Below are 23122 nucleotides of genomic sequence, written 5' to 3' on the forward strand. Positions count from 1 at the left end.
TTAAGGGTTTTGTGCAATCTTGAGGTAGGGGCCCTTAACTCATGATGTTCTTGCTCTTTTGTGAATTATACCTCCTAAATTGTTGAAAAGCATGCTTATTTTTGAATTAATTGTATTAAAGATGATGTAAATGTTATATGTGAGGTTATGATTAAATGTGTTACTTGAGTTGTATGAGAACATGTTTATTTGACTAATTTCCTTGTCTGATAAATTGATTTACCATGCTTATATTGTTGTAAAACTTGCTAGAACGATATGGGATGGCATGTGTAATTTTTCTAGAGTACTTGTAATGTATGCACAATTGTATAATGTGAAAGCCTTCACTTCCATGGCATTAAGAACATGATGTACATGCATACCATGAGACATGATTGGGAAGATTGTTTTTGAAATGAAAATAGGGAGTTTTGGGGAAAAGTATTTTGATGAAAGTATTTTTGAAAAACCCGGTCGCCGCGGGGGTACCAAAGGGCCGGAGTGTTAATATAGCCTAAAGGGGACTAGGAAGTCGCCCTAGCGTGGTTGAGCTAGCTGGGCCCCATAATGACGCCGCGGGGTTACCAAGGGTCAGGGACACTAGCCAATCCTCCTCTCGTGTCGCTCACCAAAGGGCGGGTTATATTAATAGTTTGAAAGTGATGGATTTTAAATGTGAAAACGAGGAGCGACATCGGCATGCATTCGCATTTCATGGCATTGCATTGTTTGTACTTGAGTTTGATTGGAATGTTGTATTATCCCGATATTGTATGATCCCCATTCCCATTGACCTATTTTATGTTTGGATTCACGGGGACACAAGATGCGTGTCTTAAGTGTCACCTACTGAGCATATAGCTCACCCTGCATACTTATTATTTTTTTCAGGTCATGGCAAAGAAACGGCGGATGACAATCCTCCGCAAACTTGAAATTTGTTAGAAGGTTGTTTGCTATTTTGTATTTTGACCATTCTAGGTATATTCATAGTTGTGGAAATGTAACTAAGTTAGTATTTATGGCCTTGTAATTTAAGAACGAACTTATCTTTTGTTTAATGTAAATGAAACTAATGGAATCATGGTATATATATTTCCATGTAATTGTATCATGTAACGTTGTAAGACACGGACTTTAGATCTTAACCATGTATTTTGGGACTGTAACTATGATAACTTGGATTAATTAATGTGTGCATGTTCTACCATGAGAGGAACTATGTTGAGGTGTGATGAATGGGATGCTGGAGTATATTTTTTTGTTTTGTGTATTGGGACAGGTTGTTGAAGGCCCATTTTTAGGGGAGGTTATGCCGAATTTTTTTTTAAATTTTGGCATCAGCTAGGGTCGTTACAGTTAAACTGATGGAGTTTTGGATTATCAGATTCTAAGTATTTAATTATAATGGATTTTACTTTTAGTTTCTTCCAGCTTAAACTTTATTTATTAAATTCTTTTTGTCATCTGTGTTCGATTAATTATTAATTGTTTGATATCCTTCGGATCTGTGCTCGGACTTGATCACCCGTGGCTCTAGAATCGAGGGGTATCACATTATCCCTCCTTGTGGGGACAACTTTCGGGGGAATCAAGTCCCTAAGAAGTGTGTCCTCATCATTTAGCTCCTTCGGATTGGAGCTGGAGCTCTTGCCAACATCACCCCAAGTCGATCTAAGGCCAACTTCCCTAGTTTCCTCACGCCGTGACATCGTTCTATAAAAAAAAGAAAACAAATCAAATATTATAACACTAAGGTCCAACCGTGAACATCCCAACGCAAAAAGATATTGTACAAACATTTAGCATGTTATGCAATGAACACATTAATATAAGCATATAAGCACCTAAGCACGTAAACAAGAAAGCAGTTAAGCATGCTTTTTCACATAGCAAAACACTTTTGCAAATAAGGAAATAACAATGCACATGACTTCCCAGACAACCCTAGGTAAGCCTCTACCCGTCGTCCTAATGGTATTCGAACCATCACTCTGATACCAAATTTGTAACGACCCTAGCTGATGCCAAATTTTATAAAAAAAATTCGGCATAACCTCCCCTAAAAATGGGCCTACCACAACCTGTTTAAATGCATTTTTAACCTGTCCCAACACAATAAACATATAATACATTCCAACATCCCTTTCATCCATTCATCATGCCTTAACTTAGTTCATTCCATAGTGGTACAACCACATACAATATCATCCAGATAACATAGTTACAGTCCCAACATACAAGATTAATATCAAATGTCCATATTTTACAACATTTAGACAGCTCATACAAAAGTTACACCCCATAGATATAATTATAATAACAAGAGTCCACAAACCTTTATACCGAATATAACAAATTAAGATTTTACAAAAATATGGGACTTAATACAAAAATAGCAAAAAAAAGTCTTCTAATCCAAATTAGGCCTGTGGTGGAAAGTAATCCGCCACTTCTTTCCCGTTACCTGAAAAAAATTATTAAATAATAGGGTGAGTATAAAGCTCAGTAGGTAGCACTTAAGACACGCATCTTGTGTCCTTGTGAATTCAACCAAAGAATAGAGCAATGGGAATGGGGGTCATACTATGCCGGGATCATATAACTTAACAATCAACTCAAATATAAACAATATAATGTAATGTAATGGGAATGCAATGCAATGCATGTCGATGTCGCTCCCCATTTCCACATCTCAAAAATCATCACTTTCAAACTGTTAATACAACCCGCCCTTTGGTGACCCCGCAGCGACACGAGAAAAAGATTGGCTAGTGTCCCTGACCCTTAGTACCCCCGCGGTGACCGGGTTTTCATAAAACACTTTTCATCAAACACTTTCCCAAAATCCCCCTTTTTCATTTCAAAACAATCTTCCCAATCATGACCCATGGTATGCATGTATGTCTTACTTTCACAATGCCATAGAATTAAGGGATTTTATATTTCACATTTGAACATACTCTACATATATTGAGGAAAAATTACACATGCCATCACATATCATTTCTAACAAATTTTACAACAATATAGGCATGTTATATCAACTATTAGATAAGAAATTAACCAAATAAACACGTTCACCTACAATTCACACAGCCTATTTAATCACAACTTCTCATATAACATCTACATCATCCACAAGACAATTAATTCATAATCAAGCATGCTTTACAACAATTTAGGAGGAGTAATTCACATAGGAGCAAGAAAAACGGGAATTAAGAGCCCCTACCTCCCTTTTGCACAAAACCCTTAAAATGGGTCTTGAATTTCGAACTCCAAGGAGGGCACCAAATCTGGAATTGTTCGTATGGATGTGTAGAGCTCGTAGTGGGCTTCATTTTGCCTCAAACGGCACCTTAATCCGCCAAGAAATGAGGGAGAAATCAAGAGATGAAGATTGAACCAAAAAAGAAAAGAAAAAAAAGAAGCTTAAGGAACGAGAGAGAGAGAGAGAGAGAGAGAGAGAGAGAGAGAGAGATGAAGATTGAACCAAAAAAGAAAAGAAAAAAAAGAAGCTTAAGGAACGAGAGAGAGAGAGAGAGAGAGAGAGAGAGAGCGCCTTACGGGAAAATGAGAGAAAGCAAAAAAACAAAAGCGGTCTCATGACCATTTTAAGTGTCTGTGAGTCTGTGAGTCCCGCCCATTTATATAACTTTTCTCTTTTTCTTTTTCTTTTACCTTTAAATTACACCTCACACACACAAATATGTACACATATGCACACATAAATATAAGACAGACATTACCTAAAAAAAAAAAAACTCTTAAGTTGTGTTTGGTGTTAGGAACTAAACCAGGTGTTGTAATGGCAGATGAAGTGAAGTTGCTTGGGGTTTGTCGAAGCCCTGCTAGTTGCAGAGTTGAGATTGCTCTGAAACTAAAAGGTGTCCCATATGAATTCATAGAAGAAGAAGATCTGTTTGGGAAGAAGAGTGATTTGCTCCTCAAGTCCAACCCTGTCCACAAGAAAATCCCTGTGCTCTTGCACAATGAAAAGCCCTTTGCCGAGTCCGTCCTTATTCTCGAATACATCGACGACACCTGGAAAGGCGGCCATCCCATCTTGCCCAAACATCCTTATGACAGAGCCATGGCACGTTTCTGGGCCAAGTTCATAGATGACAAGGTATGTTCTGTCTTCAATCTCTATGTACGCATCTTACTTTCGAACACTATATATTGTAATCATTGTATATATGGTTGCAGTTTTTGTCATTTTCAACCTTGGTTTTGGAATTAACAACTTGGCTCATTTGGCTCATGGTTAGAAGGCATGACTTATAAATGCATTATTGTGTACACCTGACCCCACAATAACGGGAGCCGCCTTTCTTAATCATGTAGCATCTGTCAAATTTTTTGCTGCCATCTCTAGAATCAATACATGATGGTGTTTGCCCACTGATTAGAAGTAAACTAAGACACCATAGTTTTCAAGAAGTTTGGAATCAATTTCATGTTCAAAGTAGAATTTTTATATGGACTTTTGTAGAAAGGACTGTTGGCTACTTATAATTTTCTAGAAAATCAATATATATATATACATTGTGTTGAACCAAAACACAATGTATATAAGATTCTCATGAATAACTCAATTCAACTCAACAAAAATACCTGTCTAACCATTTCGATCGTCTATAGTCATAGTTTTAGTTTTTTTAAAAATAAAACATTAAAAATTTAATTTTGATACTTCCCTTCTCCTAACATTACACTCTATTGTAAGATTTTTTATACATATTGCACAAAACTAAATTTTGTACTGTTTGTTTTAGTGCTACACTACAATATGGAAGGCGAATTGGAGCAAAGACAAGGAGAAAGAGGAAGCCATGGCAGAGGGATATGAGCTCCTGAAAACCCTTGAAAATGAGCTCAACGGTAAGAGGTTCTTTGGTGGAGACGATATCAGATTGGTTGACATTATGGCTAATGTCTTCTCTCTCTGGGCTAGTTTGTTGCTGGAAGTAAGTGGAACTGAATTGCTGACAAGGGAGAAATTTCCTGTTTTATTTAAATGGATCGATGAGTTTGTTAATTGCAGTGTTATCAAGGAAAGTCTGCCTCCCAGAGATACACTAGTAGACCTTTTCCGAGCTCACTTTGGTGGTGATTCCAAATAAGTAGTTTACTGATGCTGTTTTTGCTGGTCATAGTCTGTGAAAATTGTGACAAATAAGCACTACACTGTCACAAATAAAACCCTGTCTAGTGTAGTGTGTAGTATTTATGTCAGTACTGTTTTGTGTTTGTTTGAAAGTTTTAGTACTTTTCTTTGTTACCATGCAAGTTTATTATTTCGTACTCTTGTTTCATTTCATTATAGATCAAAGTGATGTGTTCTGTTGGCAAGGTTGTTCAATAATATCCCAAGTAACTTTTGTATTAGTTTGTGCTATTTAAAGCTGATTTATTAGATCAAGTGAGCATCTGAATGACTGAACTTGAGATATATTAACTGAATTATTTTAATCCTGGCTCAAATACTCCTTCCCAATTGAGCAAATAGTCCTTCGCAATCCTGTCCACAAGACATCATAAGACTATATTAGTAATTTAGCAGTAGCCCGAATTCCGTGGCTTAGGGTAAACGGGTAAATTGAAAACTACTGTGCCCTAAATCCAAGTTCTATCCCCAAAATCCCAAACCTTATTGTGCCTTAAATCCAAACCCGAAAAAGTCAATTGAAGACTCTCTCTGAGACATTTTGGGATGCATAAAGTAAGAACATTTTCCTTTTTAATTGGTATCAGAAATGTGTGCACATTTGAGCTAGTCCTAAGTAATAATAGTGAAGAAGTTGGGATTGGTAGATATTTGAGAATAATGTGATGTCAACACTTTCCAATGGTTTTGAAACTTGGCATACAATTATGGTGATACCATATTGATCATTTGTATATTTGGTGAGATACTATCACCATTTAATTAATTAAATATTTACCAAAATAACATGTTGCCATTGGTACCACCATGAGTATGTGGGTGGCCAAGATGGGAATGGGAATGGGAATACATAAGGCGATGGCACAAAAAGTTGCAATCACTTACTGCACAATGTGGGAGACAAGCCAGATGACAAATGCTCTGCTTCTTCCTGACTTTCGAATGTTGGAAAAAAGCAGCTAACTGGTTACGGTATTACAATGTGAAGTTAGAAGATATTGGTCTCATTTTGCAAACAAATCAGCCTACCTTCTATGTAATTGGGCTTTTAACAACCCATCTTTGGTTTTAGAATGGAGAATATTTGGCCCAACTGGTTTTGTCAAGCTCTGTATGCTGAGAACCATTTTGCCACAAAAGAGACGTTGTAATGAGCGAAGTTGGTGGTGTTGAACGTTAGAACTTGGAATCCCATTTAAAGTCAAATGGATAATTCAGGATGATGTCGTTTTGACACCAACGAAAAGTCTTAATATACTAGGAATCAGAAGGAACTAGAAGGACAATTGCCCATAAATTTCTTGTCTTTTGTTTACGTTTGAACAATAAAATTTATAATGTTATCAGTACTTTAATATTTCAAGGATTAAATATATATATATTAGGATTAGGTTGAAGGATAAAGTGGGTGAGGTCACCCAATAGGTCAGTTCTTTAGGAAATATATCATTAATGAAGTATGTATCCTCTGACTAATTAAAGCTGCGTAGTCTTCTGCAAGTGAAATTATACATCATAGGACACATAATTCTTCTCAATCAGCCCGTTTTTACTTTAACGTTCTACACACAAATAAAAATTTAATTTTACGGTTCTCACGTTCTCATTTTTGAATTCACTCTCCTCTTATTCCCACTTCACTTAGTATACACCTTTAACCTTATCCTGCATTTAATAACATAACATGTAATTCAATTTTTTTATTAACAATTTTTATTACTGTTAATAATTTGGATCATGTTTTCAAGTCTTTCTCCAATCATCTCCTCTCAACCTCTATATATATATATATATATATATATATATATATATATATATATATAGTTGTTAACTTTTATACAAAATTTTATTGATAGATCCGCGGCATTTACTCCCAAAGTTATACGAAATCAGTTTTCTAAAATGATGGATTAAAGGGTTCACAGTGAAGATTTACTTTACCCTCTCTCTCTCTCTCTCTCTCTCTCTCTCTCTCTCTCTTGTTTCCCATCTTTCCATATTAATTTCAAAGTGTAGAAGTCTCCAACCAACAATTTCATAAGATTTTACTAATGAATGGGCTTGGTCAAAATATTCATATTATATTATTATACAAATAGACAATCTTGGTGGCTAAGTAACCAAATGCTCTGCTCCCTCTATAAAAACTTAGCAATCCCAGAATCAAAACCCACATCAGAATTGGAAAATATAGTAGTCTTAAGTTGTGTTTGGTGTTAGGAAACTAAACCTAGTGCTGTAATGGCAGATGAAGTGAAGTTGCTTGGGGTTTGTGGAAGCCCTTTTAGCTGCAGAGTTGAGATTGCTCTGAAGCTAAAGGGTGTCCAATATGAATTCATAGAAGAAAAAGAAATCTATGGTAAGAAGAGTGATTTGCTTCTCAAGTCCAACCCTGTTCACAAGAAAATTCCAGTGCTCATTCACAATGGAAAGCCCATTTGTGAGTCAGTCGTTATTCTTGAATACATCGACGAGACCTGGAAAGGCCATCCCATTTTGCCCAAAGATCCTTATGACAGAGCCATGGCACGTTTCTGGGCTAAGTTCATAGATGACAAGGTATGTTCTGTCTTCGATCTCTATAGACACATGATACTTTCAAACACTATAGATTGTATAGTTGTAGTTTATGTCATTTTCAACCTTAGGTTTTGGAACAACTTGGCTTATTTAGCCGAAGGTTTAGATGGCATGACTTCTACGGCATCATTGCGTACATCTGAACCTCCTCATAATATTCCACAATAGTAGATCTTTTTTAATTATAATTATAATTTTGATACTTCCCCTCTCCTAACATAACACTCTATTGTAAGTCTTTTTATGCATATTGCACCAAACTAAATTTTGTACTCTCTGCTTTAGTGCTTCACTACAGTATGGAAGGCGAATTGCAGCAAAGACAAGGAGAAAGAGGAAGCCATGGCAGAGGGATATGAGCTCCTGAAAACCCTTGAAAATGACCTCAAGGGTAAGAGGTTCTTTGGCGGAGACGATATCGGATTGGTTGACATTGTGGCTAATGTCTTATCTCTCTGGGCTGTTTTGATCCAGGAAGTAAGTGGAACTGAATTGCTGACAAGGGAGAAATTTCCTGTTTTATTTAAATGGATCGATGAGTTTGTTAATTGCAGTGTTATCAAGGAAAGTCTGCCTCCCAGAGAGATACTAGTAGGCTTTTTCCGAGCTCGCTATGGTGGTGGTTCCAAATAAGTAGTTTACTGATGCTGCATTTGCTGCTCATAGTCTGTGAAAACTGTGTGACAAATAAGCACTACACTATCACAAATAAAACTCTACCTTGTGTAGTGTCTAGTATTTATGTCAGTACTGTTGTGTGTTTGTTTGAAAAGTCTAGTACTTTTCTTTGTTAGTATGCATGTTTATTATTAATATTATTACTCTTGTTTCATTTCATTATAAATCAAAGTGACATGTTCTGTTGGCAAGGTGGTTCAATAATATCCCAAGTACTTTTTGTATTAGTTTGTGCTATTTAAAGCTAATTTATTAGCTCAAGTGAGCATCAGAATGACAGAACTTGAGATATATTGAATGAATTATTTTAATCCTGGCTCAAAGAGTCCTTCACAGTTGAGCGAAAAGGGTAATATATGACAATTCCCATATTTTTTGGCATCCGATAGGATATGTAATGAGTACAATGTAAAAAGGATTTAATTAAAAACAAGTCCTTCAAAGGTTTTATCAATCGAAATAAATAAAATTACTTGAATGTTTTGCAGTCATGGTTGTGAAAAAAGGCAAGGGAAAAAAAAGTTGCTATCAGTTATTGCAGAATGTGGGAGACAAACCAGATGACAAAGCTAGGATTTTTAATGCTCTGCTTAATTACCAAAAACAAATGTAAGAAAACTTTTGAAACCTTGGGAACCCATTTAATGTGAAATAAATGGATAATTCAGGATGATCAATGTCATAATAGCAAACGACATCAATTTGACTCTAATGGAAAGTCGGCTTTGTACTACTGTAGAAGTTAACTGGTGTTAAATACTGAAATCAGAAGGAAAATTGCCATGTGTGAGTGAAACTATACACCTTGACCTTGCTCTGCATTTAATAGCTTAACATGTGATTGCATTACCTTATTGACCATTTTAATCACTGTTTATAGTTTGGATCATGGCTTCAAGTGTTTCTCCAATCATCTCTCGCCAAATAAACAAATGCAAGCAGCATGATAACTTTGATACAAAAATTTCACGATAGATCCGCGATGTTGACTCCCAAAAAGTCAATAAATCACTATATATGCTCCCTCTATAAAAACTTAAAACAATCCCAGAATGTAAAACCCACTTCATAATTGGACAACATAGTACTCTTAATGTGTGTTTGGTGTTAGGAGACTAAACCATGTGTTGTAATGGCAGACGAAGTGAAGTTGCTTGGGTTTCATGGAAGCCCTTTTACCTGCAGAGTTGAGATTGGTCTGAAGCTAAAGAGTGTCCAATATGAATTCATAGAAGAAGACATCTTGAACAAGAGTGATTTGCTTCTCAAGCCCAATCCTGTCCACAAGAAAATTCCTGTGCTCTTGCACGATGGAAAGCCCATTGCCGAGTCTCTCCTTATTCTTGAATACATCGACGAGACCTGGAAAGGCACTCCCATCTTGCCCAAAGATCCTTATGAGAGAGCCATGGCACGTTTTTGGGCTAAGTTCATTGATGACAAGGTATGTCATGTCTTCTCTATATACTTGAACCAATATAGATTTGGAAGTTGTAATTTATACCATTTCTAACTAGGTTTTCAGATCCACTTAGACCTTTTTCATCTAAGGCATATATGACTGGACGTAGAAATAAGACTGCGTATATCTGACTCTCCCAGATTCCAGAAAAGGGGGACCTTCTATGCTAGACTAGTCTTTTTATAATTAGAAGTTGTTTGAACATGTTAAATCAGGTTGCTCTGTCAAATTTTTTGCTAGACCATCTCTAGAATTAATACATGGGTTAGTGTTTGCCGACTGATTAGAAGTCAACTAAGTCAGCATAGTTTTCATTATACTGTGTGTTTTAGTATGTGACTACAATATGGAAGGCTAATTGGAGCAAAGACAAGGAGAAATAGGAGGCCATGGAAGAGGCACGAGCTCCTAAAAACCCTTGAAAATGAGCTCAAGAGCAAGAGGTTCTTTGGTGGAGACAGTATCGATCGGATTGGTTGACATTGTGGCGAACTTCATAGCTTACTGGGTTGGTGTGATCCAGGAAGTTAGTGGAATCGAATTGCTGACAAGAGAAAATTTTCCAATTTTATTTAAATGGATGAATGAGTATGTTAATTGCAGTGTAATCAAGAAGAATCTGCTAGCAGGCCTTTTCCAAGCCCACTTTGGTGATGCTTCCAATTAAGTGGTTTACAATGCTGCATTTCATTTTAGATCGAAGTGATGTTTTCAGTTGACAATGTTGTTCAATAATATCCTAAGTACTTTTTGTATTAGTTTGTGCTATTTAAAACGGATTTATTAGCTCAAATGAGTCATCAAAATCAATGACGGACTCAGAAAATTTTGTGAGGGGGTGGACTTTTAATTTGTGGAGACAAACTTATATAGTGTTTCTATTTTATAATTTCAATTGGGTTTTTCATAAATTTTTAAAAATATAAAGTACAAAATCCAAAAAATAAAAATAAAAAATTAATGGGCCGAATTGTAATTTTATTGGGGGAATTTTCATAAACTTTTAAAAATTTAAAGTATAAAATGCCAAAAAAAGAATTCAGTGAGGCAAATTATAATTTTAGTAGGAGCATCTTTATAAATTTTAAAAAAATTAAAATTTAAAATGAAAATATAAAAAATCCAGTGGAGACGGATGCCCCCACTAGTCCCACATTGGGTCTGAGCCTGATCAAAATGATTAGAACTTGAGATTGACTGAATTATTTGAATCCTGTCTCAAATAATCCTTCCTTTTTATTTTCTTTTTTAAATTTCAAGTAGTCCTTCCCAATTGAACAAAAATGATAATATGATATTTCCCATAATTTTTTTGGCATCAAATAGCATATGTTATGAGTATCATGCAAAGAGGATTTAAATAAATAAAGGTCTAGGCACCAAAAATTCATCCTACAATCTAAACGTCCCAAGGGCATTCAGTATGCATATTTAAGATTATATATCCGCATTTTGAAAAGTGAATGGTCAGATCACCACGTTTTAACATCATTATTACACATTAATAAAGTATGGTAACTTGTTTTTATCAATCATGTCGCTATTTACTTTATTATTTTAATCTATTTATTAAAAAATTAAATAAATAAACTAATATAAAACAAATAAAAATAGATAGAAACTTAGCAGCAACTTTGTACTTTTATCATTATTTACTTCATTATATATAATATATATATATATATATATATATAATGAAGTAAATAATGATAAAATATAAGTGGAGTTGGGTGTAAATAATGGGACGTGGGGCCGTCAAGATGCTACTTGTCCCATATTGTATCTGGATGGAAAGTGACATGGTATAAATCAGTTTGAGTTTTTGAATAAATGAACAAGCGACTTACTTGTTATAATTGACATCAGAGTCAGATAATTCGGTATCACACCAAACACACAACACAAAAAAACGTCCTAATCTTTACCTCAAATAAGTAAGGTGGTCGAATCTCAATGAAAACATTGCCTAAGCTAGGGTGTTAAAAAATATTACAAGGGCACCTGTTCATTTCACCTAACTACGTGAGAAAAATTGTAATACAACAAAATCGCGTTGAGCGACAGGAGTTAGAGCCCAATTCAATGTGAAATGGACAAATTCGGGATGATGTCGTAATAGCAAACGACATTATTTGGACTTATACACCCAGTACGTCAGTCAGTTCTTTAGGATATATATCATTAATGAAGCATCTAACCTGTGATGACTATTCAAGCCTTAGCCATGTGTGAGTGAAAACTATATACACCTTTACCTACATTTAATTGAATTTTTTTATTACCCATTTTAATCACTGTTGTTAATTTATACCATGGATTTATCCAGTCATTTCCTCTCAACAAATATATTTTTATATTTATTTTTATCATTTTTCCGCATCTTTACATATTTAGAGTGCAGAAGTCTCCAACCACCAATTTCATAAAATCTCATAAAATTAATGGGTTTTGGTCAACATATTCATATTATAATAGACACACAGTCTTGGTGGCTTAAGTAACCAGCTGCTATGCTCCCTCTATAAGAAGCTTAACAATCCCAGATTGAAAAACCCAGATCAGAATTGGTCTAACATATAGTGTACTCGTAAGTTGTGTTTGGTGTTATGTTAAGAAACTAAAAAGTAATGGCAGAGGAAGTGAAGTTGATTGGGGTTTGGGGAAGTCCTTTTAGCCGCAGAGTTGAGATAGCTCTGAATCTAAAGGGTGTCCAGTACGAATTCATAGAAGAAGAAGACCTGTTTGGGAAGAAGAGTGATTTGCTCCTCAAGTACAACCCTGTCCACAAGAAAATCCCTGTGCTCTTGCACAATGAAAAGCCCATTGCCGAGTCCGTCGTTATTCTCGAATACATCGACGACACCTGGAAAGGCGGCCATCCCATCTTGCCCAAACATCCTTATGACAGAGCCATGGCACGTTTCTGGGCTAAGTTCATTGATGACAAGGTGTTTGTCATGTCGATCTATATCAATTTAATTTGTTTTACTGTTCTCCTAGCATATATCACACTCTCTATTATAACTAAATTTATACTGTGTGTTTTAGTGTGTGCCTGCAATATGGAAGGCAAATTGGAGCAAAGACAAGGAGAAAGAGGAGGCCATGGAAGAGGCGCATGAGCTGCTAAAAATCCTTGAAAATGAGCTTAAGGGTAAGAGGTTCTTCGGTGGAGACGATATCGGATTAGTTGACATTGTGGCTAATTTCATAGCTTTCTGGGCTGGTTTGATCCAGGAAGTAAGTGGAACCGAATTGCTGACAAGGGAGAAATTTCCTGTTTTATTTAAATGGATCGACGAATATGTTAATTGCAGTGTTATCAAGGAAAATCTGCCTCCCAGAGATAAACTAGCAGCCTTTTTCCGAGCTCGATTTGGTGGTGATTCCAAATAAGCAGTTCACTGATGCTGCATTTGCTGCTCAAACTCTATGGCGAATAAGCACTAGTGTCTAGTAGTTGTTATGTCCAGTATTGTTGTGTGTTTGTTTGACAAGTTTGGTACTGTTCTTTGTTATAATGTATGATGAGTTTGTTATTTTTTACTCCTGTTTCATTTCATTTTAGATCAAAATGGTGTGTTCTGTTGACAAGGTTGTTCAATAATATCCTTGCACTACTTTCTGTATTAGTTTTGGCTGTCTAAAGCTGATTTGTTAGCTCAATTTGGTCATCTGTTGTGTCACTGAATTTTTTTTTTTTTAAATTACTCATTTTAGTCGTCGTTAATAATTTGGATCATGGCTCAAGTCTTTCTGCAATCACTCAATATCTACTCAATAATGGATATTGATATTGACCTCTTTTTTAATAAATTAGATTAGGTATGAATATGATATTCAATATCATTTATATAAATAAAATTCAGTTTTTACAGGTGAAACATACATTGGTAAGTGTTTCGTGTTAGTAAACTAAATGAATTAGTGTTGTAATAACAGAGGAAGTGAAGTTTTTTGGGGTTTGGGGAAGCAATTTTAGCCGTATGGTTGAGATTGGCCTGAAGCTAAGGGTCGTCCAATATGAATTCATAGAAGAAGACATCTTTAACAAGACTGATTTGCTTCTCAACTACTACAACCCTGTCCACAATAAAATCCCTATGCTCTTGCACAAGGTAGCCATAGAAGAGGCATGTGAACACCTGAAAACCCTTGAAAATGAGCTCAAGGATAGGAGGTTCTTGGGTGGAGACACTATCGGTTTGGTTGACATTGTGGCTAATTTCGTAGCTTTCTGGATTGAATATTTCTAAAATGATGGATTAAACAAAGACTTCACAGTGAAGATTTATTTTACCCTCTTTCTTTTTCTCTCTCTCTCTCCCCATCTTTCCATATTGTTAAATACTGAAATCAGAAGGAAAATTGCCATGTGCGAGTGAAACTATACACCTTGACCTTGCTCTGCATTTAATAGCATAACATGTCTTTGCATTATTTTTATTGACCATTTTAATCACTGTTTATAGTTTGGATCATGCCTTCAAGTGTTTCTCCAATCATCTCCTCTCGCCAAATAAACAAATGCAAGCAGCATGTTAACTTTGATACAAAAATTTCACGATGGACCCACGACGTTTACTCCCAAAAAGTCAATAAATCACTATATATGTCTCCTTCTATGAATTCATAATTGGACAACATAGTATTCTAAAGGTGTGTTTGGTGTTAGGAAACTAAACCAAGTGTTGTAATGGCAAACGAAGTGAAGTTGCTTGGGTTTCGTGGAAGCCCTTTTACCTGCAGAGTTGAGATTGGTCTGAAGCTAAAGGGTGTCCAATATGAATTCATATAAGAAGACATCTTGAACAAGAGTGATTTGCTTCTCAAGTCCAATCCTGTCCACAAGAAAATTCCTGTGCTCTTGCACAATGGAAAGCCCATTGCCGAGTCTCTCCTTATTCTTGAATACATCGACGAGACCTGGAAAGGCACTCCCATCTTGCCCAAACATCCTTATGAGAGAGCCATGGCACGTTTTTGGGCTAAGTTCATTGATGACAAAGGTGTGTCTTCTCTATATACTAGAACCACTATAGATTTAGAAGTTGTAATTTATACCATTTCTAACTAGGTTTTCGGATCAACTTAGATCTTTTTCACCCAAGGCAAATATGACTGGATGTAGAAATAAGATTGCGTATATCTGACTCTCCCCAGATTTCAAAATAAGGAGACCTTCTATACTAGACTGGTCTTTTTATAATTAGATGTTGTTCGAACATGTAAAATCAGGTTCCTCCATCGAATTTTTTGTTAGACCGTCTCTAGAATTGATACATGTGATAGTGTTTGCCCACTGATTAGAAGTCAACTAAGTCAGCATAGTTTTCATTATACTGTGTGTTTTTGTGTGTGACTACAATATGGAAGGCTAATTGGAGCAAAGATAAGGAGAAAGAGGAGGCCATGGAAGAGGCACACGAGCTCCTAAAAACCCTTGATAATGAGGTCAAGAGCAAGAGGTTCTTTGGTGGAGACAGTATCGGTTCTTTGGTCATAGCTTACTGGGTTTGTGTGATCCGGGAAGTAAGTGGAACCGAATTGCTGACAAGAGAGAAATTTCCTGTTTCATTTAAGTGGATGGAAGAGTACGTTAATTTTATCAAGGAAAATCTGCTTCCCAGAGATAAACTAGATGGCCTTTTCCAAGCCCACTTTGGTGGTGCTTCCAAATAAGTGCAATGCTGCATTTCATTTTAGATCAAAGTGATGTTTTCAGTTGACAATGTTGTTCAATAATATCCTAAGTACTTTTTGTATTAGTTTGTGCTATTTAAAACGGATTTAGTAGCTCAAGTGAGTCATCAGAATCACTGACAGATCCAGAAAAATTTGTGATGGAGGGCGGACTTTTAATTTGTGGGGACAAACTTATATAGTGGTTCTATTTTTATAATTTTAATTGGGTTTTTTCATAAATTTTTAAAAATTTAAACTATAATTTTTAATGGGCCGAATTGTAATTTTATTGGGGGAATTTTCATAAATTCTTAGAAATTTAAAGTATATATATATATATATATATAATTCAGTGGAGCAAATTATAATTTTAGTAGAGGCATCTTTATAAATTCTAAAAAAATTAAGATATAAAATGAAAATATAAAAAATCCAGTGGGGATGGTTGCCTCCACTAGTCCCACATCAAGTCCGTGTGCCTGAATGAATAGAACTTGAGATTAAATGAATTATTTGAATCCAGTCTCAAATAATCCTTCCTTTTTATTTTCTTTTTTAAATTTCAAGTAGCCCTTCCCAATTAAGCAAAAATGATCATATGATATTTCCCATATATTTTTTTAGCTTCAAATAACATATGTTATGAGTATCATACAAAGAGGATTTAAATAAATAAAGGTTTAGGCACCAAAAAATCAACCTACAATCTAACTGCAATATGTCCTAAGGGCAATGTATCCACTTTTTGAAAAGTGAATGGTCAGGTCATCGTGTTTTAACATCATTACAGTTTAACAAATTGTGGTAACTTGTTTTTTTCAATTATGTCTATATTCACTTTATTATTTTAATTTATTTATTAAAAAAATAAATTAATTAATTAATGTGAAACAAATAAAAAGGACTCATCAGCAACTTTTTACTTTTATCATTATCTACTTCATTATATATGTATTATATGTAAGTGGAGTTTGGTGTAAATAATGGGATGTGGGGCTGTTAACGTGGTAAAAAACAAAAAGTGGTCTTTTCATATCAGAATATATTAAGTATTAAATAATAATTAATTAAAAATTATTTTTCTTGCTTTTTGAGATGCAAAATTACTAATTAAATTCTAATATTCAAGCGTAGTTAAAATATTTTCTTAATAGACAATATAGTCAATTCATTTAATCTTTCATGTGACATAGTTGATCGTAGATATGATTTTATCAACTTTTTGTTAGGTTTGGATTATTAGTCGTAATAAATTTATCAATAGCTCCCTTTTGAGATTTAATTAGTTTATCTATTCTTTTTTTTTAAAAAAAAGTTTTTCAAATTCGGATTCATACTTTCTAGCAGACATATTCTACCGTACAATATGGCTAAAAATAGTCACAACTCACAAACAAATATACAAATATATGCAAAATATAAATGTATACAAATTTATATTTACAAAAGTTAATAAAAATAAAAAAATAATTAAAGAAAAAGAACAATATACCCTGATTTAGAAAGCACCAATTCAATGCTACTGCAAATTCTTCAATACAAGAAAAGTGTGTTCAAATTAAGACTAATGAATATTGAGTTGAAAAGAAAGAAAATTGCAAAGTTGTAATGAGAGAGAACTGAAGAGGGAGATGACTTGTAACTTTTGAGTTTGTTAAGAGATGAGAGAATGAACATGAAGAATAAGAAAATAATAAATAAATAAAATAAAAACTAGAAAAAGAGAAAATAATAAATAAATAAATAAATAAAAACTAGAAAAAGAGAATATGTAAAGCTTCTTCACTTCCCCGTACAACGGCTAACATCTTAAATATTTACTGCCGTGCAACTTACCGAATATAACATCTTAAATATTTACCGAATGTTTCTAATTGGTTATTTATGCATAGTATATGTAAGTGGAGGGTCTCACTTCTTTATTTATGTGATTTATTTATGTACTATGCATAAATAACCCATCAGAAACATTTGGTACAACAAATATGTGCAACAAATCGGTACAAATATCATTACTCATAAATAAATATATGGTCCTGGTGTAAAAAAACGTGTATAAAAAAAAGTGTACAAGATAAAGAAAGAAAAAAATATATATTATTATTTAATAATATAAATATTTGGGTCCATATTAAGTGTGTGTATTGGTTAGGGTTTACTAAACAATCATGAATGAAGAGGAGAGAGAGAAATTGAGAGAAAAAAGAGCTATTTTAGGAGATAAATTTGATTAAAGTTTAATTAAAAAGTGTAAATGATAATGAGGAGAGAGAAAGAAAAAAAAATAGTTATTCTAAGAGATAAATTCTTTGGAATTAGTGTTTAATAATGTTAGGAAACAATTACAATATAAGAATTGTAATATTTTGGGGCCTTCTTATTGGCTGGGGCCTTAAGCGGCCGCCTAAGTCACCTAAGGTGTAACGACCCAAAATGATACCAATCATAAAAAATTTGGCATGACCTCTGCTAAAAAGGGTTCTACCACAACCTGTTGAAATGCATAAAAAAATGTAATGGCCTCACTAAGCCATAAACTAATTTATCATGTCCCAACGCATAATGCAAATAATAGAAAACATTCCCAAAATAACAATATACATATAAAAAGAGTCTCGTTCCTCAAACTCCTTCAAAAACATGGAAACGCCAGTCCACTACCTAGTCCCATACTCCTTTACAAGGAACATACTCTAATTACGTCAATTTATAGTCCATAAAATACAGCTAAAATTGAAAGTCCATAATTTACAATATTATACAAATTATACTAAAATTTTACAGAATAGTTAAAATTTACATTTACAAAATTTTAAAGTTCTAAAACAAAAATAGCAAAATATAAATCTCCAATCCCGTCTAAACTTGTGGTGAATGGTCGTCCGCCACCTCCTTTCCGTGTCCTAAAAAAAATTGATAATAAAGGGGTGAGCAAAATTGCTCAGCAGGTGATGCCTAAGACACACCTTTTGTGAAACCGTGAATCCAAACAATGAATAAAAATAAAGGGAACGGGATCATACTATACCGAGGAAGAATACAACACAATTTCAAGGCTAAAAACCAAATAATTTCGTGCCATGAAATGCAATGTCGTGCTATGTCGCTCCCCATTTCAAAATCACTTTCATTCATCATTTTTCAAACTGTTAACGTAACCATGTCCCTCGGTACCCCCTTGGCGACATAAAAGAAGGATTGGCCACTGTCCCTAACCCTTGGTAACCCCGCGGCGTCATTTGGGCCCAGATAGCTCAACCACACTAAGGGTTTCCCTAATTCCCTCTAGGTCACATTAATGCCATGGACCCTCGGTACCCCCTTAGCATCCGGGTTTTCACAAAATCCTTTTATCAAATCATTTTTTCAAAATTATTTTCTTTCCTTTTTAAATCATTTTCCCATTTTTTTCCAATACTTATGCATGAATGCATCATACCATTTCATGCCATGTCAATTCTCATAATCATACATTTAATTCAAGTCCAAACCACTTAGCATGCTTTACAAGAATTTCCAAAAAATATATATATATATATATACAACATACTTACATTCATCATAGTCAAGCATAGTAAACATCTAGAACATGAAATTAATTCATACAAGCATGGTATTTCATGTAATTTCAACTAACACATGGTCACATACTTTGTTTACAACAATTTAATCTTTTTAAAAGAAAAATCAACACAATTAACATGTTAAACAACAATTCAAGAAGGAAAATTCACAAAGGAGCAAGAAATTGCACATTATAAACCCCTACCTCTTAAGATGCAAAAACCCCCAATTTTGTGCCATAATTTCGAAATTCCTAAGGTTGGCTAAATGAGATATCGCTTACATCAATGTATAAATCTCAACGAGCCCTCTGATTTGCCGTAAACGGCTCCAACAAACTCTCAAAAATGAGGGAGAAATCAAAGCTTGAAGCTTTGAAAAAAAAAAATAGAAAGAGGGAGAGAAAGAGTTCCAGTCCCTGTGCCGACTCTCGGCTGTCTACTCTATCTGTCCTCAAATTTTTCTTTCCTTTTCTATATCTCTAATTCACTTTCTCTGTCCTCGATATTTCATTGTAACATTGTACCTCAATTAGTGCACAAGACACTTACTACATAGGCAATTGTCCACTGACAAAACAACTCTCACCACACAAGTATTTATCTTTACATCATCTATATACACAATACAAAACTATGTGCAAGTATCAAAGTAAAAAAGGTGATGTGCCAAAAGGTCGTGGACCCCGCCACTATCCATCAAAATATTTACTTTTCATCTCTCACCTTTATTCCTCTAAATCGGCTGGCAGTCTTTTTTTTTTTTTTTTTAATCTCATCAGACCAACATTTTCTTTTTTATCTCCTTATATATATATATATATATATATATATATATATATATATATATATATATATATATAAGTAACCAAACTAAATCAAGTCATAGGACTCGCCAAAAACCAATTTTCCATTCTTTTCTTCTAATTTCGTCTGGCAATGCAACTCCTTTGCATCACATTTGCATAAAATATATATATATATATATATACACAATTGCATAATAACCCAATCAAATAAATTGTCCCCAATTGATAAGCCTCCAATCATATTTAAAAATAAAGAAATCAATTAAAATCTTAAAAATCCGGGTTGTCACATAAGGCTCGAGCCACCCCTGTGTAGTACTATCCAAGAGTTTGAGTTTTTGGATAAATTGACAAGCGCCTACTCATTACAATTGGTATCAGAGCCAAACCCAGTCTTTGATCTGGTGTCACGCCAAGCACCCGACCCAGAGGGCATCTTGGTCTTCACCCCAAGTAGACAGGGTGGTCCGACCGTAACGAGAACGTTACATGAGTTCGAATGGAAGAAAATATTACAAGGGAAGAATAAATAAGCAAAAACCTACTCGTTACACCGAACTACGTCACCTAAGGCTTGAGCCGCCTACGTATAGTATTATCCAACAGCTTGAGTTTTTGGGTAAATTAAACAAGCCTACTCATTATAATTGGTATTAGAGCCAAACCCAGTCTTTGATCTGGTGTCACGCCAAGCACCCGACCCGAAGGGCATCCCGGTCTTCACCCCGAGTAGACAATGTGGTCTGATCGTAACGAGAACGTTATATGAGTTCGAACGGAAGAAAATATTACAAGGGGAGAATAAATGAGCAAAAACCTACTCGTTACACCGAACTACGTGAGAAAAACTGTAATGCACCAAAGTCCGTATTGAGCGTTAGAAGTTAGAATCCATTCAATGTGAAATGGACAAATTTAGGATGATGTCGTAATAGCAAACAACATTATTTGGACTTAGCCATGTGTGATTGAAAAGTAAAAACTATACACCCAATACGTCAATTAGTTCTTTAGGATATATATCATTAATAAAGCATCTATCCTATTATGACTATTCAAGCCTTAGCCATGTGTGAGTGAAAACTATATACACCTTTACCCTACATTTAATTGAATTTTTTTATTACCCATTTTAATCACTGTTATTAATTTATATCATGTCTTTATCAGTCATTTCCTCTCAACAAATATATTTTTATATATAATATATATATATATATATATGTGTGTGTGTGTGTATATATATATATATAGTGGGATTAAGAGAGAAAGAAAGCAAAGGAAAAAATTCATTTATAAGCCTTTTGAGATAGATACACAGATCAGTTACATACATGCCTATTTATAGGCTTAAACCGAGGCTTCCCCTGTAAGCCACTCTTGCAATCTTTTTTCTCACGCCAAATTGGTGTCATCATTGATGACTTACTTTATTATGGACCCCACATAGATATATATATATATATATATATATAACATTCCCCTTTAGGGTCCACAATACTACACTAAGAATATACCTCGTTAAAACCTTGCTAAGGAAAACCCAATGGGATAAAACCGTAACGAAAGAAAAAGAGTACAATATTCTTATGTATCTGAAAATGGTATTGCATATATTAAAACTGCCTCATTAAAATCTTGCCAGGAAAACCGGGACAAAACCTGGACGAAGGAAAAAGAGTACAGCATTCTAATACATTTTTAATCAATTACTCCCCCTCATTAGTTTAACCCTGAAGATCCTTTAGTTGAAGCATCCCGATGTTGTGCACCAGCTTCTTGAATGTTGTAGTTGGAAGCGTTTTAGCGAATATATCTGCTAAATTTTCATATGAACGTATCTTTTGAATATCAATATCACCCTTTTTCTGGAGTTCATGCACATAAAAGAATTTTGGTGAGATGTGCTTGGTCCTATCACTTTTAATATACCCTTCTTTCATCTGTGCAATGTATGCCGCATTATCTTCATATAATACTGTTGGGCTATCTTTAATTGATGAGAGACCACATGTTGTTCGAATATATTGGATCATTGATCTCAACCAAATGCATTCCCTGTTTGCCTTAAGAATTGCGAGTATCTCATAATGATTTGAAGAAGTTGCAATCATTGTATGTTTCATAGATCGCCATGATATAGCAGTGCCGCCACAGGTAAACACATATCCTGTTTATGAATAAGTTTTATGTGGATCAGAGAGATAGCCAGCATCTACATATCCAATTAATTGAGAATTTGGTGCCTTTGAATAAAACAATCACATATTAGTTGTGCCACGAAGATATCGCAATATGTATTTGATTCCATTCCAATGTCTGTGAGTTCGTGTAGAACTGTACCTTGCTAATAAATTGACTGGAAAAATTATTTCAGGTCTTGTGCAATTTGCAAGATACAAAAGAGCACCAATCGCGCTAATATAGGGCACTTCAGGACCAAGGAGTTCTTCATCATCCTCTGAAGGACGAAAATGATTTTTCTTGATGTCAAGTGATCGGACAACCATTGGAGAGCTCAATGAATGGGCTTTATCCATATGAAAACGTTTCAGAATCTTTTCTGTATATGTTGATTGATGGATAATAATACCGCTTGAAAAATGTTCAACCTGCAGCCCAAGGCAGAATTTTGTCCTTCTGAGAACTTTCATTCCGAATTCTTTCTTTAAATAAGTTGCCGTCTTTTCGATCTCGTCCAATGTTCCCATAAGATTCAGATCATCAACATATACTGTAACAATAACAAAACCAGATTCTGATTTGTTAATAAAAATGTATGAACAAATATGATTGTTCACATACCCTTCTTTGAGTAAGTAATCGCTAAGGCGATTGTACCACATTTGTCTTGATTGCTTCAATCCATATAAGGATCGTTGCAAGTTTATTGAGTACATATTACGTGGTATTATTTCAGCATTTTAAATCCTTCTAGAATTTTCATATAAATATCACTATTTAGTGATCCATATAAATATGTTGTAACCACGTCCATTAGATGCATATGCAATCTTTCTGTGACTGTCAAATGTATTATGAATCTAAATGTGGGTGCATCGATCACAGTGGAGTATGTTTCCTCATAATCAATACCAGGTCTCTGTGAGAAACCTTAAGCTACCAATTGGGCTTTGTATTACGTTTTCGTACAAACACCCATTTATACCCAACAGGATTAACACCCTCA

The 23122-nt window shown here is 34.6% G+C and overlaps 3 protein-coding genes, 1 long non-coding RNA gene and 2 pseudogenes across 4 annotated transcripts; 5 read left to right on the forward strand and 1 right to left on the reverse strand.

Moving 5' to 3' along the window:
• Positions 1-2144: 2144 nt before the first annotated feature.
• Positions 2145-3460, reverse strand: LOC132313209 (uncharacterized). Its single transcript, XR_009483399.1, has 2 exons — positions 3218-3460; positions 2145-2449 (listed from the first exon to the last, which is right to left on the reverse strand). It is a non-coding gene; the product is annotated as an uncharacterized LOC132313209 (long non-coding RNA).
• Positions 3461-3595: 135 nt separating this feature from the next.
• On the forward strand, positions 3596-5376 carry LOC132313208 (probable glutathione S-transferase). Its single transcript, XM_059811889.1, has 2 exons — positions 3596-4114; positions 4764-5376. Exons 1-2 carry the CDS (start codon positions 3695-3697, stop codon positions 5109-5111), a joined length of 768 nt encoding a protein of 255 aa, XP_059667872.1. The 5' UTR covers positions 3596-3694; the 3' UTR covers positions 5112-5376.
• A 1926-nt stretch (positions 5377-7302) lies between these two features.
• Positions 7303-8616, forward strand: LOC132315060 (probable glutathione S-transferase). Its single transcript, XM_059813817.1, has 2 exons — positions 7303-7714; positions 8021-8616. Exons 1-2 carry the CDS (start codon positions 7397-7399, stop codon positions 8366-8368), a joined length of 666 nt encoding a protein of 221 aa, XP_059669800.1. The 5' UTR covers positions 7303-7396; the 3' UTR covers positions 8369-8616.
• A 929-nt stretch (positions 8617-9545) lies between these two features.
• Positions 9546-10542, forward strand: LOC132314683 (probable glutathione S-transferase; annotated as a pseudogene).
• A 1778-nt stretch (positions 10543-12320) lies between these two features.
• LOC132313210 (probable glutathione S-transferase) lies at positions 12321-13507 on the forward strand. The gene is made up of 2 exons (XM_059811892.1): positions 12321-12823; positions 12924-13507. Exons 1-2 carry the CDS (start codon positions 12503-12505, stop codon positions 13269-13271), a joined length of 669 nt encoding a protein of 222 aa, XP_059667875.1. The 5' UTR covers positions 12321-12502; the 3' UTR covers positions 13272-13507.
• Positions 13508-14571: 1064 nt separating this feature from the next.
• LOC132314684 (probable glutathione S-transferase) lies at positions 14572-15557 on the forward strand (annotated as a pseudogene).
• Positions 15558-23122: the final 7565 nt, after the last annotated feature.

Source organism: Cornus florida, unplaced genomic scaffold (genome assembly GCF_030987335.1).
Source record: "Cornus florida cultivar Cherokee Brave unplaced genomic scaffold, ASM3098733v1 CherokeeBrave_3.0.0_Hap2_Chr06, whole genome shotgun sequence".
In the NCBI taxonomy this organism is placed as follows: Eukaryota; Viridiplantae; Streptophyta; class Magnoliopsida; order Cornales; family Cornaceae; genus Cornus; species Cornus florida.

Coding starts and splice junctions, on each gene's coding strand:
- LOC132313208 (XM_059811889.1), top strand. CDS start 3,695: ATGTACACATATGCACACATAAATATAAGACAGACATTACCTAAAAAA. Junction 4,115..4,763: donor CCAAGTTCATAGATGACAAG/GTATGTTCTGTC, acceptor TGTTTGTTTTAG/TGCTACACTACAATATGGAA.
- LOC132315060 (XM_059813817.1), top strand. CDS start 7,397: ATGGCAGATGAAGTGAAGTTGCTTGGGGTTTGTGGAAGCCCTTTTAGC. Junction 7,715..8,020: donor CTAAGTTCATAGATGACAAG/GTATGTTCTGTC, acceptor TCTCTGCTTTAG/TGCTTCACTACAGTATGGAA.
- LOC132313210 (XM_059811892.1), top strand. CDS start 12,503: ATGGCAGAGGAAGTGAAGTTGATTGGGGTTTGGGGAAGTCCTTTTAGC. Junction 12,824..12,923: donor CTAAGTTCATTGATGACAAG/GTGTTTGTCATG, acceptor TGTGTGTTTTAG/TGTGTGCCTGCAATATGGAA.